At 36.5% G+C, this 13,512-nt stretch overlaps 5 protein-coding genes across 5 annotated transcripts; all 5 read left to right on the top strand.

Annotated features, from left to right (window-relative positions):
• Positions 1 to 778: 778 nt before the first annotated feature.
• FDP41_002887 (uncharacterized protein) lies at positions 779 to 4,725 on the top strand (the record flags this gene model as incomplete). Its single annotated transcript, XM_044706130.1, has 7 exons — positions 779 to 1,326; positions 1,406 to 1,772; positions 1,825 to 2,026; positions 2,076 to 2,117; positions 2,171 to 4,111; positions 4,188 to 4,370; positions 4,439 to 4,725. 7 exons carry the CDS (start codon positions 779 to 781, stop codon positions 4,723 to 4,725), a joined length of 3,570 nt encoding a protein of 1,189 aa, XP_044563085.1.
• Positions 4,726 to 5,747: 1,022 nt separating this feature from the next.
• Positions 5,748 to 7,292, top strand: FDP41_002888 (uncharacterized protein; the record flags this gene model as incomplete). Its single annotated transcript, XM_044706131.1, has 1 exon — positions 5,748 to 7,292. One exon carries the CDS (start codon positions 5,748 to 5,750, stop codon positions 7,290 to 7,292), a length of 1,545 nt encoding a protein of 514 aa, XP_044563086.1.
• Positions 7,293 to 7,390: 98 nt separating this feature from the next.
• FDP41_002889 (uncharacterized protein) lies at positions 7,391 to 7,870 on the top strand (the record flags this gene model as incomplete). The annotated part of the gene is made up of 1 exon (XM_044706132.1): positions 7,391 to 7,870. One exon carries the CDS (start codon positions 7,391 to 7,393, stop codon positions 7,868 to 7,870), a length of 480 nt encoding a protein of 159 aa, XP_044563087.1.
• Positions 7,871 to 8,175: 305 nt separating this feature from the next.
• FDP41_002890 (uncharacterized protein) lies at positions 8,176 to 11,519 on the top strand (the record flags this gene model as incomplete). Its single annotated transcript, XM_044706134.1, has 2 exons — positions 8,176 to 8,638; positions 8,899 to 11,519. The coding sequence occupies 2 exons, from the start codon at positions 8,176 to 8,178 to the stop codon at positions 11,517 to 11,519; spliced, it is 3,084 nt and encodes a 1,027-aa protein (XP_044563088.1).
• A 236-nt stretch (positions 11,520 to 11,755) lies between these two features.
• FDP41_002891 (uncharacterized protein) lies at positions 11,756 to 13,510 on the top strand (the record flags this gene model as incomplete). Its single annotated transcript, XM_044706135.1, has 1 exon — positions 11,756 to 13,510. One exon carries the CDS (start codon positions 11,756 to 11,758, stop codon positions 13,508 to 13,510), a length of 1,755 nt encoding a protein of 584 aa, XP_044563089.1.
• Between the last annotated feature and the right edge of the window lie 2 nt (positions 13,511 to 13,512).

The following is a 13,512-nucleotide window of genomic DNA, read 5'->3' on the forward strand; positions in this document are numbered from 1 at the left end:
ATCAAAATAGTAGAAAGAAGAATAATAGGTTGTTGTTGTATCGGTGGTGTGATGACGGTTGCTGTATCCGTGCTGATGTTCAAATACTCTAGAATTATCACTGACAATATAGTAAATTATGTTGAATTATAAAATTACACAGAATCCAATCCTCCCGCTCAAACACTCGTCGTCAAATGATTCTCAAAACGTAGCCTCTCGCAGCTCACAAACTTGCAGAAGTGTGATGTTGAGTATTTTTTTATGTTTGAATTTTTTTAAAATTTTACAACGAAAATCCACCAATATCTTTTGCCCATCAATTTTTTCAAAATGCCATCATTGTCCTGATGCACTTGAATGTTAATTAGTAGTATCTGAAAGGTATTTCATCCATCAAGAAGAGGAGCTAGTATTATCGCGGTTTGAAAAAAAGATCATGTACGAGCAGAATATAGAAGAACAAGCACTGATGAAATTGTGATTTAAAGTTGAATCCCCGATTTCAAAAATGATTCCGTATGAGATGATGATGAGACAAGATTTATATATAATAACTACAATTTAAATGGCGGAATATTGATTCCACTTTTTGTATCTCCCATGATTGGTGATTCATTGACATGTTGTATGAATTGATCACAAATAATGAATTCATCATCCGAAAAAGAAGTCCTATGAACGAGTCTTTCTTCTCTCTCAGAAGTTTTTCTCTCTCTCGTGTTGTGCTCTCCGTTCTTTTTCATTCATTATCATCATCATCATCAGGCCAATATTAAATATCATTATTATTAATAATATGACACATCTCCAAACCAGTCAAGCGGTACTCACTGGCTACACCCTCTCACCGAAGGATTTGGAGCAATGGCCCGCTGCCTTTTCCGAATGCAGCAATACCAAAGAAGAAGAGGAAGATGAAGGAAAGGCTGTTCCAACTGCCATGAAGATCCAGGATGAGGTCGTCCGTACAAATGAGCAAGTCAGATCAAAGAATGATCTCAAAGTTCAACTCGATCATCACAAAGGCAATGCTAACATCATACAAGGGATGGATCAAGTCATTAAAAGGAATGTATTCAATGAATTGGAGGAACAACATGACAGGATGAATCACATTTTTGGGCCAAAGAAAATTGACTGGAAGCAATTCCTCTCGAGTTTTACCTTTGATATGGAAGTGCTTCAAACAGTATTGTCCATTTTGTCAGCAGCGTTTTTCATTGTTTCTTCATACATTCAAATGGACATCGATGGAAGTTTAATGGCATTGCGCGTTTTGGATTTGATCTTTTCGAGTCTATTTATTGTGTTTTTTATCATTAATTTGCTATTAACTAAGGACAAGTAAGTATTGCAACAAAATTCTTTTTGAGGATTCCTTACGGTGGATATTTGTTTATTGGACAAAATGAATCCTCTTTAGAATCAAGTACTTCTTCAAACCGCTCTCATTGCTCGACTATATTACAGTTATTCCTTCTTTAACCATTACAATAATTTCATTCAATCCTTCCATTGATGTTGGTGACATGTATGCATTTGTAGGATTGTTGAGAGTATTGAGACTATTGAGAATAATTCCACTCATTAAGCGAATTTCTTCTAAGGGTGACATTAATTCAGTGTTGGCAAAAGTTGCGGAGCTAGGTTTTACAGTGTTGTGTTTACTGGTTATTTTTACAGGAGTCTTCCAGTGGATGGAGAAGTTTTTTGGAGATAAGGATATTTATTTTCATGACGCGTTGTATTTTATTGCGATCACCATCTTCACAATTGGATACGGAGATATTGTAAGTATTTATATGTATTTACTTTGAATTCTCATTAATACACACATTCTAGTCACCAACAACTGTTCCGTCAAGATTTGCAGTAATTGTATTCTTCTTGATTGGTGTGTCTTTAATTCCACTACAAATATCAGGAATTTATGAGCTTGTGACCAGTGAAAAGAGTGTATTCAAGGTTAAGAATCCCATACTCAAAAATCATGCAGTGGTAACAGGAAAATGTAGAGTAGATGAAGTTGTTGATTTCATCAAAGGTAAGTTGCATTTTAAAATTGTCATCACTTGTTAACTACAAGGTTGTAGAATGCTTTCAATACAAGAGAAAAAAGGTCAAAAAAATCATCTGTAAGTTTAGGTTTAACATTGGAACCTTTTGACATACGATTAACATGTTTTAGTGCTATTCAAGCAACGAGAGTTTTGCGACCAACTGAAAGAGAGTTTGAGAAAGTGCGATTTCAAAAACAAGATTCATGTGCTTTGTGGCGACATTATGAATTATGATATGATGAATCTCTTGAAAATTTCTCAAGCTCATAGTGTATTCTTGTTAAATAGCCCAAAGATGGGAAATGCAAGGAAGGAGGACACATCAGTTATTATGACCACCATTGCACTGAAAAACTTTAATCAAAACTTGAAAGTTTATGCTCAAATTAATCTGATTGAATCACGTCATTATGCCATAAAGGCAGGAGCTAATATCGTTGTTTGTAACGACATCTTATGCTCCAAAGTTCTCTCTGCCTCCGTGAATTCGGCTGGTTTTTGCTGTTTTTTATTTAACTTATTAAGTGGAGCTGATGTATCAATTTGCAAAGACAATATTCCAAAGGGTCTACTTACTGGAAATGACTTTAAAATGAATATGAACACTGTTAAAGATCATTCCTCTATTGAGCGTGACATTAAGTGGCTAGTGGAATACTCTGAAGGTCTAAATTGTGAAATTTATCGAGCTCAATTCAATCCTATATTTTTAAACAAGCTTTTCATTGATGTTGCTGAATTGCTTTTTACCAGGTTAGAAATTATTGTTTTTGCCATCGAGGATGGAACAACAGGAAGAATTTACTTAAACCCTTCCAGATATGCCATTCAATCCGAAGACAAGTGCTTTTGCATTGCCAGAGACATTGAGCATGCCAAGCAAGTTGAAGAGTTCAATTTTACAGCGGAAGAGCTCTCTCTCCATTTCAACAAGAGAAGAAAAACTCAACGCTATGAAGTCCTTGCAGCAGTACCCAAGAAAGAAGATGATATTGAAATGGAATGCTTCAATTCGAAATTTGCGGAATACATTCGGTCAGAACAAGTCAGTAATGATGATGAAAAAACAAAGGGAGAAATAGAGGTTATTAAATTAGAAGAAAAACAAAAGAACAACGCAACTGACTTCTCCCATAGTACAAGAACAGACTATAAGGAACAGAAACGACCTTACAAGATGTTTTCTTTTAGAAGAGAGACAAAGGTCCCCACTAAAAAGAATACACGAAGTAGATCCTCCACAAAATACAATGCAGACATTTACTTGCTCAGAGGAAAGCATGAAGAGGTTGAGGAAGTGAATACTCTTCATTTAGAAATTTTACTCAAACTTATTTCTCCTGAGCCTTACTTTTTCGAGAAGAGAATGATGTTGAAATCACTTCGAGAAAATCTCAGCGGCCAAGCTTTTGAAGAAGCAGAAAAAGATTTTTATGCGAGTGTCATGAAGAGTTATAATATGATTGCAACTCCAAAGCCAAAAGAGGAATTTCTAATATCAAGTTTTAAAGTTCCATTCGAGATTAAGGATCATATTTTAGTGTTAGGAGAGTTTAAACAACCCTTAATTATCTGCTCTATTGTCAGATCCTTGCAACGAAAGAACAGGTTTACACCCATAGTGTTTATGACACATTTGGTAGACAAGTATTTCAATTATTTATATGAAAGATTGAAACATTTTTCTGGCGTTTACTTTCTATCTGGTAATCCAATGAAAAGTCATGACTTGAGCCGAGCTGGCTTTTCAGTTGCAAAATCTGTCATGTACTTTACACAAGATCAAACTTTAATGGAACTTGGTTTTGATAATTCAGAAGATGCTACAAGTGAAGAAAATGAATACACAGTGGACTCTGAAGCAATTAAATTAGCACTGGGCATTGCTGTCATGGATCCAGAGAAGAATTATTTACTAGAGTTAGTGAACAGATCTAACTTGAAATTCTTCCAGCATGAAGGAATCCCTACCTATCAAAAAGTGAGATTTTTGAGAGAAAGAGGATTGTTAGATTATGATATTGATGAGTTCGACCAATTTTGCTTATTTTCAGATTTTTACATTTCTGGTATGTTTTTTGGTCGCAGCATTTCATTGTTATAAGCGAATGATGAACTATAATTGTCACACTTCAACATGTGCAGGAAGGGTATTTCCTTCCTCCTCATTCCTAAGTAAGGTTCTGGCACAATCTTTTCACAACAAGAGAATTGTTGATTTGGTTGATCAAATGTGTGCCGACGAGTTTGTGGCTGGTGAAAATCAATCCGTTATTTTTGAAGTGCCCATACCCTCTGTTTTTGCAAACATGACAGTTGCAGATCTAGGTAGGTCCTAATATTGTTTAATATTGACGGATGGTTGCCATATGGAACGTATTTGACCAAAAAAATAGCGAGTGCATGTTTCGAGCATGATCTTATTTTACTGGCGATCAGCAGACTCAAATTTGGTGAACAACAACGCTATGTTTACACTAATCCATCACTCACTGTTTATTTACAAACAACAGATATTCTCTTTTTATGTGGACATCGAAAAAATTTCAGAAATTTATTAAGGAAGCAAAAATGTGAAGATTCTCAATATCAATATGAATGGACACAAAACATTTTTGGATCGGATGATGTCGTGGTGGAAATTAATTTGTCTCCAAGAGATGTATCAGGCACTCGCATTTAGATCTACTTCAAATCATCCAATTTTCCACAAGACCATACTATTGAGCTGACAATTATTCTTTGGAGAGGAACAAAGAATCTGCATTTGATATTATTTCCTACAATTCATGCATGCTGGCGCGCATTTCTAAAAAATCCTTCACTCAAGTCTTTTTTCAACATGGCGAAACGAAATTAAAATCTTTGAAACGAAACGTTCTCTTGTTTCGATTGAAGAATTATCCTTTCAATCTTTAGGAAGGCTTGGAAAGTATCCTCAACTTTAGGCTCCTCAATTACGAAGGTTCTAATAATTCATCAACAAGAGGCTTAGACTTGAATGCAAAAAATACAAATTCAACTAGTTCATCTTCAAAGAAAAGACCACCTTCTTGTCACTGGTACATTTTTGATGTATAAAAAGTCCTATCAAACCCGCAGCCACAGCGAACTGCCAATCAACCAAGATAGTTCTAGCTGCTGATTGTTCTAATTAAGAAATGGTTCAGTGATCGAAATAAAATCAGATCAAAGACAAGAATCCAATCACTGTGTGATTAATTTAGCGTTAATGATTATCACACATTGATTGGATTCAACTATTCCGTCAAATAAACGAATATACGATCAGCTGAAAAAGGTTTTTTGGGGAACGAAATAATTTTATTGCTCTTTGGAGGTTAGGCTCTGCATTAGTTTGTGTTGCGTTCATGCATTCGAGTGCTGTTGGAATGTTATAGGGATGTATGATGTGGTGAATTATATTGACCTTGTTCCACTTAGCCCACTTCAACATAAACGAATACATAGGTCCTTCTCTTTCCGGTTGACAATTACATTCAATCAACAGAGGATTTGTTTCGCCTCATGTGAGGCAAACTTTCTGCGATTTTAGCCTTTCAAACTTCAACATCACCAGAACAGAAATTTTCATAAAAAATTTCAACTCCACACTTCATGTCATACCCAAGTCTTTCACACCGTTGTTCTTTTTTGCTCATTCTTCTCGTTCTTGCCGTCAACATTCTTTTGGTGATTCACACCATGCATCAACAGCAATCCATGCGGTATCAGAAACAACAAGTCGAATTCGATAATAATTGCATTTTGATGGAAACACAACAAGAACGATTCATTGCACAATTAAAAACTAATCATTCCATGGAATTATCTGAATTGCAAGCAACAATAAATCAATTACAACAGGAATTACAGAATACTATTCACAAAAACTTGACGAATTCCATTAAAAAGAATCCAAAATTATTGACACTTCGTCAAAGAATCAAACATCAATTTTACTCAAATTTTAAAATACCTCTCCGAGTGGAATGGATGAAATCCAAAATCTCACATTCTCTTCCACAATGGCTCGAAAGTGGAATTCTCAATGAAAAGAAATTTCTCTTCGAAAAAAAATCTCCAAAAAAGAAGATTTTAATATTTAATTATTTATATTCGTTGGGATTCAATGGAATTGGTCCTCATCCTCGAGGAGAACTTTCTCAATGGACAGATTTAATTATGGCACTTTCTCTTCAGAATTATCATGTTTATTATGTGCATGATTTTAATGAGTTAGTTCAGCAAGTTCTTCCACAACATGAATTGCAATCCTTTGATGTGATTTTTACAGATTATTCAGTAATGAAAATGTACTTTTCCAAGAAATTGAATTTGATTCGACAAAAAGATGACATCAATTCCAAAAATGGTAATACAGTCGATTCTCAACGAACCATCGATATGGAAAGTAAATTGAAATGCAAATTACGAGTTTTGGATTCATTTGGCACAACCTCCAATTACAATTCCATGAATTTATCAACCATGATGAAAATTAACAGAGATATGGATTCATATTGTTGTTGGAATTTGGAAATGAAACAATACTTGACCTTTCAGCCAAAGAAAATTCCAGATCCAGTCAATCAATTTTTGGGAACTGCAATTCCATTCTCTTTAGAAAATTTAATGGATCCTACTTTTGGGAAAAAAGTTAAAAATTCCAAATCTGGAAAGTATAGAGCTTTGATATGGGCCAAAGAAACAAGATACTTTGAACATGTTCCATCAAGCTATTTAGAAATTATTTCTCAAAAATTTGAATTACTAACCACTCTAACACCCACCGATTTCCAAAAAGTGAAATCAAAGTTTTCCAAAATTGAATTTACCAATTTAGGAATTCTTCCCTCTCATCAACTTTATGTTCAAGCATTGAAAGAGAGTGTCATTTATGTGGGTCTTGGAGAACCACTCATTGGTCCAAGTTGTTTGGAAGCTCTCGCCTATGGAGCAGTGATTTTCAATTCTCTCATTAAGGCTCGAAAATTGAGTGAAATGGGAAAACCCTCCGATGAAGTCTACACCAGTCAAGCTCCTTATTTGGAATCGATTGGTACACCAAATGCAATTACTCTGAACATGCATGATTCAGAGAGTGTCTCCAAATATGTGACTGAGGTGGAAAGATTGTTAATTGAAAATCATGGAGTCATTCCACCTTATATTCCAAGTGAATTTACGGTGCAATCGTTCTTTTATAGAGTCTACACGATTGTGAATTCCTATAATTTTTGTGAGTGAAAAAGCCTTCTTCTTGTTGGATATTGTGATTTTTGCATATTTTTTTTTTAAAGATTTATGGACCGACAGCTCCGATTTCAAAAAGACACAACCCGAGAATGCTTTTAAGAAAAGTGATGAACACTCCTATAAAGAAGATCATTTTGCAAATCGGTTTTTTGGATGCCACAGGACGAATTAGAAAACTCTACGGAGCTTATAGTCCAAAAGTCGAAGATAGTGCCTTTATGACGCTCATGAAAGATGAAATAGAAACATCTATAGAAGGTGCTGTTATGCTTGGTGATTGTGGATACGAATCTATTGTCAGCAAGTTCAGAAAAATCAAAATTGTCACCCCAAAATCAAAACCAAAAGGAAGACCGGCAAAAGACGGAAGAGGAATCAAGAAGTTGACGCAAAAACAACAAGCTCAAAATAACTTGCTAAAATCATTAAGATCGAGAGTGGAATGTCCGTTCGGTCAAATTAAGCTGAAGTGGAAATCTTTGTCATCTTGTTTCACTGAAGACGACACTCAACATAGATACGTAGTCAAGATGGCAGTCGCAATTAGAAACTTTCAGATCAGAAAATAGTGAGGCGGGTGTTGAGAATTTACTAATAAGAATTACTTCTTGTCCCCAAGGGTAATATTTTTTCGAAGTCCCGGGTCTCAATAATAAATGTTACTTGATAATGTTTTTTTAATGTTGTTGAAGAATCGTTCTATCGTTTTCTCTGACACGGCTTGAACGTGGCCTTCTTTCAATTTATAAACCCAAATTGGAGCGCCCATCTCCGAGAGATCTTATGGACGACATCAATTTGCTTTGTGAACTTGAAACATATCATTTAAAGACATTAAAAAAATAATCGCGAGTGTCACTTGTCAACGCCAAGCATGACCGCTTTTTCATTGCCACCAACAACTCGACCATCATTCCATCGCCGTCTTCTGTCCTTCCCCTCCTTCACAACAAGTTTGTTATTATTATGGTTCATCCTCTTCACTCTCCAAGTCTCCGCTCAATCCATCCTCAACAACACACTCTGGTATCCAACTAATCAAATTCTTACGTGGGGAAATAATGAATTTAATCGATGTGGTTATCCCTACATTTCCTCCTCAAATACTCCCATCCGAAACCTTCGATTTGAACATTTAGCCTTCAACAATACCTATTCCTACAACCCTGTCAATAATCATTTTGGTCAATCGTCGTCATTGGATGTTCATGCGAGTCCAATCACTGTTGCTGATGGATTTTCATTCAAGATGGTTCTTGTGCATTATTTGAACTCTTCTGGTGGCTTTGTGAATGAAACTATCTTTGGATGTGGTGACAATGGAAATAACCAATTGGGTAAGTAATGGATCAATGATTGATTCACATGACTTTATGATGCATTGGATAACAATGATTCCATGATGATAATAATGTTTTTGAATCGCATGATGTTCTATTCGATGTTCATACATATGATCATGGTAATTCTTTCCACCCGAAATGATCTTTCACCATATTCATGATCATCTGTTCATCCTCATCCTCATCATAATCACCTTCTTCTTCTACTGTCATACCACAACATACACATACATACACCTCTATTCAATATATAGGTTACTACTATAAACCTCCATATGCAGTTTCACCCATGTCTCCCATTTACACCTTTAGCAACGATGCCTTATTATCCATCAATCCTTTAAGAAATGAAAAAGTCATTCAACTCACCTGTTGGTTCACTTGTATGGCCTTAACACAAGATGGAAAGATTTTCATTCATCTCTTGTATTTGAGAGCTTGGACTCTTTTCAGTGGCCTTCCTTTGACCATGACAAATCCAGAAACTTTTTCTGAAATTCCTGTAAAGGTGATTCAAGTGGAACAAGCAGGTCATTTTGGTGATGAAACTTATTTTGCATTGACTAGTGAGGGATTTGTGTATTCATGGGGTGGAAATAACACTGGAATTAGAGGTCATACGTTCACTACTGAGACGGTCACCACTCCAGCATGGATTCCTTCCTTGAGAAATATTTCAAAAATTGTCGCTGGTTCCAATGATTTTGAGAATACTCATATTGCATTGGCCATTAATTCCACAGGACATGTGTTCATATGGGGAAGTAATGAGTATGGAGGATTGGGACTTGGAATTTCAGATGTAAGCCAGACCTCATTTGTGAATATTCCTCAATTCATACCATTCGATTATGATGTGACAGGACCTTTTGTAGGAGCTGACATTATGGAATCTCATGTCGTGGCGTGGACGAAAAAAGGACAAGTGTTTACATGGGGAAAGGATGACAATTTTGAAACAACTGGCACTGGAGTTGGTAATCAAAATTCACCTTTCAATTTGACTCAATCTCTGTATGATGTGGCTACATTGTCCATTTCTTCTCCACAAGTGCAAGATTGTAGTGCTGCAACAGGAGCTACTGGTTGTTTGATTAGTGGAAAAGTTTTCACATTTGGTGCATCGCCAGTGACAGGAACGATCCAACAACAAATTTCTCTCGTTCCCAATTTGGATTCAGCGGATGTCATTTATTTCAAGTTATTAAGGGAAGGAGGAATTGCTATTTTATCCAATCAACAAGTATTTACATGGGGTGACAATACTAGAGGAAAGAATTGTTTTGATGATTATTTACAAATTCAATATGCACAACCTATCACTCAAAATCCACCAACTCCATTCAGACCTTTTCTCAATAGTTCTGAACCTGAATTGGGTCAATTCAGCAAAGTCATTGTTCGAAGTGGAGAGGATTGTAATCTTGTCGTTGTGATGAAACCAAATTCCACAAAATCGTCACTTCATCTTTGGGGAGTTTGTTCGAGTAATTTAAATTTAGGAATGGTACCACCTGTGAAATCTCCTTCCGCAAATCTCTATGACTCGTTGCTTACTTCTGAAACTATTGTCGATGTGAGCTATTTGAAAACTCATGCTCTTGTTTTGACAGATCAAGGAAATGTCATTGGTTTCGGTGCCAGTAGTGCCTTTCAATTTGGATCGAATCCCACGGAAGCCACTCGTGTCGACTTGTTACTTGACACTCCCGACTGGAAAGTGAAACGAGTGTCGGCTGGTGTTGATTTTTCACTCCTCTTATTGAGTAATGGAACATTGGTTGGATCTGGAGATAATAATATGGGAAATTTAGCGAGTACCATAAAGAGTGTCACGACCTTTACTGTATTGAATACGACCATTTTAGGAATGGATTCGATCATGGATATTGCAGCATGTAATGGGGTGTCGTTTATTGTTTCTTCGAGTGGAAAGGTATTCGGAGCAGGATCTAATACTGGACTACGATTGACAAATGCCACAACTGAAGATCCAATTCCTTATTTTGTTCAATTACAAGGTGGAATCATTGATTCGAAACGAATTATTAAGGTCGTATGTTATGATTATGCTGTATTATTATCGGATGATGGAGTTGCCATGGTTTATATGGGAGGAACTTCACAAGTGTTAAATCTTACAGATCCCACCGATTCTGTCATTGATATTTCCACTTACAGAAATGAGGATCAAAGAGGAAGCAAATACAATTTTGACATTCATTTAATGACAAGAAAAGGCAATGTCTACGGAATGGGTATGAATGAATTCTTTGAAGTGAGTCCAACACTTGAAAATGACATCTCTGACACTCCCACTCTGACTTTTTCAAAATCACAACAAAATGGTGCCATTCCATATGCCATTGCAACAGGTCTTCGACATGGTCTTGCAGTAGTTGGAACCGAATGGACCTGTTTCTCTAAGAACGCAACCGATGACACGGTTTGTAATTCTGCAGGATTTTGTGTTGCACCTGACACTTGTCGTTGTAAACATCATGCCATCACAGGAGAGGATTGTAGAATTTTTAAATGTTTTGGAATTTTACGAAATGAATCCAATGTGTGTTCAGGAGTTGGAAATTGTACCTTTTTGGATACATGTCAATGTCCAGAAGGTTTTATTGGTAGTAATTGTTCAGTAGCCTTACCTGTGTGTTTTGGAATACTTTCGACAAAATCAAATGTTTGTAATGGAAGAGGAACTTGTGTGGCTACAAATACTTGTGAATGCAATGATGGTTATTTTGGAGCTCAATGTGAAAAGCAATCCTGCTATTCATTTTCTAAATTTGAAAAGGATTTAGCAGCTACTCGGCGATTCTCCAGCATGAAAATCAATTTGTGTCAAAAGATTTTAAATTATTTGTAGCAGCTGCCACAAGTTTATTAGAAAAACAAACTCTATTGCAAACTTTCCAACAACTAGATGAGCTTGAAATTTCTTCATGAATAACAAGATGATTATTTTTCAAAACAAATTGCATGGTGAATGGTTGATTGAGAGTTATTATTGTTGACAATGTTGTGAATTCAAGTTATCCCATCGCTCTTTTTCGGGAGTTGAGTTCTGGAGATTTTAAAAAAAAAATTAATTTATCAAAAAAAATGCTTCGAAGCCAATCCTCAGCAAAGACATTCCTCCGTTCTCTTGGCGTGGTTCAAAACAAATCCTTGTCATCCTTGTTGATGATGAGAGCTGGTTCAACATCATCATCGTGTTATTCTACAGGACCTACGTTCAAGTACGAGGATTTATTCCAAGTTGGAGAGGATGAAACCGAATACCGATTAATTACTAAAGATTACGTTTCATCTCTTAAAGTGAGAGATGAAAAGACTGGAGAGACTAGAGAAATTTTGAAGGTAGATCCACAAGGATTAACCGCAATTACTCAGGCTGCCATTTCCGATATTCAATACTTGTTGCGCCCATCTCACTTGAAACAACTTTCAAACATTTTGAAGGATCCTGAAGCTTCCGACAATGATCGTTTTGTTGCCAAGACTCTTTTGAAGAATGCTGTGATTGCTTCTGGAAGAAAGCTTCCTGGTTGCCAAGATACTGGTACTGCAATTGTTATGGGCAAGAAGGGACAATATGTTTGGACCGATGGACAGGATGAAAAGCACATCTCTGAAGGAGTATTCAAGACATATACTCAGCAATATTTACGTTATTCACAAGTCGCACCACTCACCATGTATGAGGAGAAGAATACTGGTTGCAACTTGCCTGCACAAATCGACTTGTTTGCCACCGATGGTGACGAGTACAAGTTCTTGTTTATTGCAAAGGGAGGTGGTAGTGCTAACAAGACCTACTTGTATCAACAAACTAAGGCATTGTTGAATCCAAATTCATTGATGAAGTTTTTGGAGGAAAAAATTAAATCAATCGGTACCTCTGCTTGTCCACCATACCACTTGGCAATTGTTATTGGAGGTTTGAGTGCAGAACTTACTTTGAAGACTGTGAAATTGGCAAGTACCAAATACTATGATGAATTGCCAACAACAGGAAGCCCAGGAGGTAGAGCATTCCGTGATGTTGAATTGGAGAAGGAAATTTTGAAGCTCACTCAAAAGATGGGTATTGGAGCTCAATTTGGAGGAAAATATTTCTGTCACGATGTCAGAGTGATCCGTTTACCACGTCATGGTGCCTCTTGCCCAGTGGGTATTGGTGTTTCCTGTTCTGCTGACAGACAAGTGAAGGGTAAAATTACTAAGGATGGAATCTTTTTGGAACAATTAGAAACTGACCCAGCTCAATATCTCCCAGAGGTTGAAGAAAAGGATTTGAGCGAACATGTGGTAGAAATTGATTTGAACAGACCAATGAAAGAAATTTTGAGCATTCTCTCCAAATATCCAATCAAGACTCGTCTCTCATTGAGTGGTCCACTCATTGTGGCTCGTGACATTGCTCATGCCAAATTGAAGGAGCGTCTTGACCGAGGTGAAGGTTTACCTGATTACATTAAGAATCACATTATTTATTATGCTGGTCCTGCTAAGACTCCAGAAGGTTATGCTTCAGGTTCTTTCGGACCAACAACTGCAGGTAGAATGGACTCCTATGTTGATTTATTCCAACAAAATGGTGGAAGTTTGATCACACTTGCTAAGGGTAACAGAAGTCGTGAGGTGACACAAGCTTGTTCCAAGTATGGAGGATTTTATTTAGGCTCGATTGGTGGTCCAGCTGCAATTTTGGCTGCTAATAACATCAAGAAGGTTGAAGTTTTGGAATATCCAGAGTTAGGAATGGAGGCAATTTGGAAGATTGAAGTCAAGGACTTCCCTGCTTTCATTGTGGTTGACGATAAAGGAAACGACTTTTTCAAGGAATTGCAATAAAA

The sequence above is a fragment of the Naegleria fowleri genome (assembly GCF_008403515.1).
Source record: "Naegleria fowleri strain ATCC 30894 chromosome Unknown tig30, whole genome shotgun sequence".
In the NCBI taxonomy this organism is placed as follows: Eukaryota; Heterolobosea; class Eutetramitea; order Acrasida; family Naegleriidae; genus Naegleria; species Naegleria fowleri.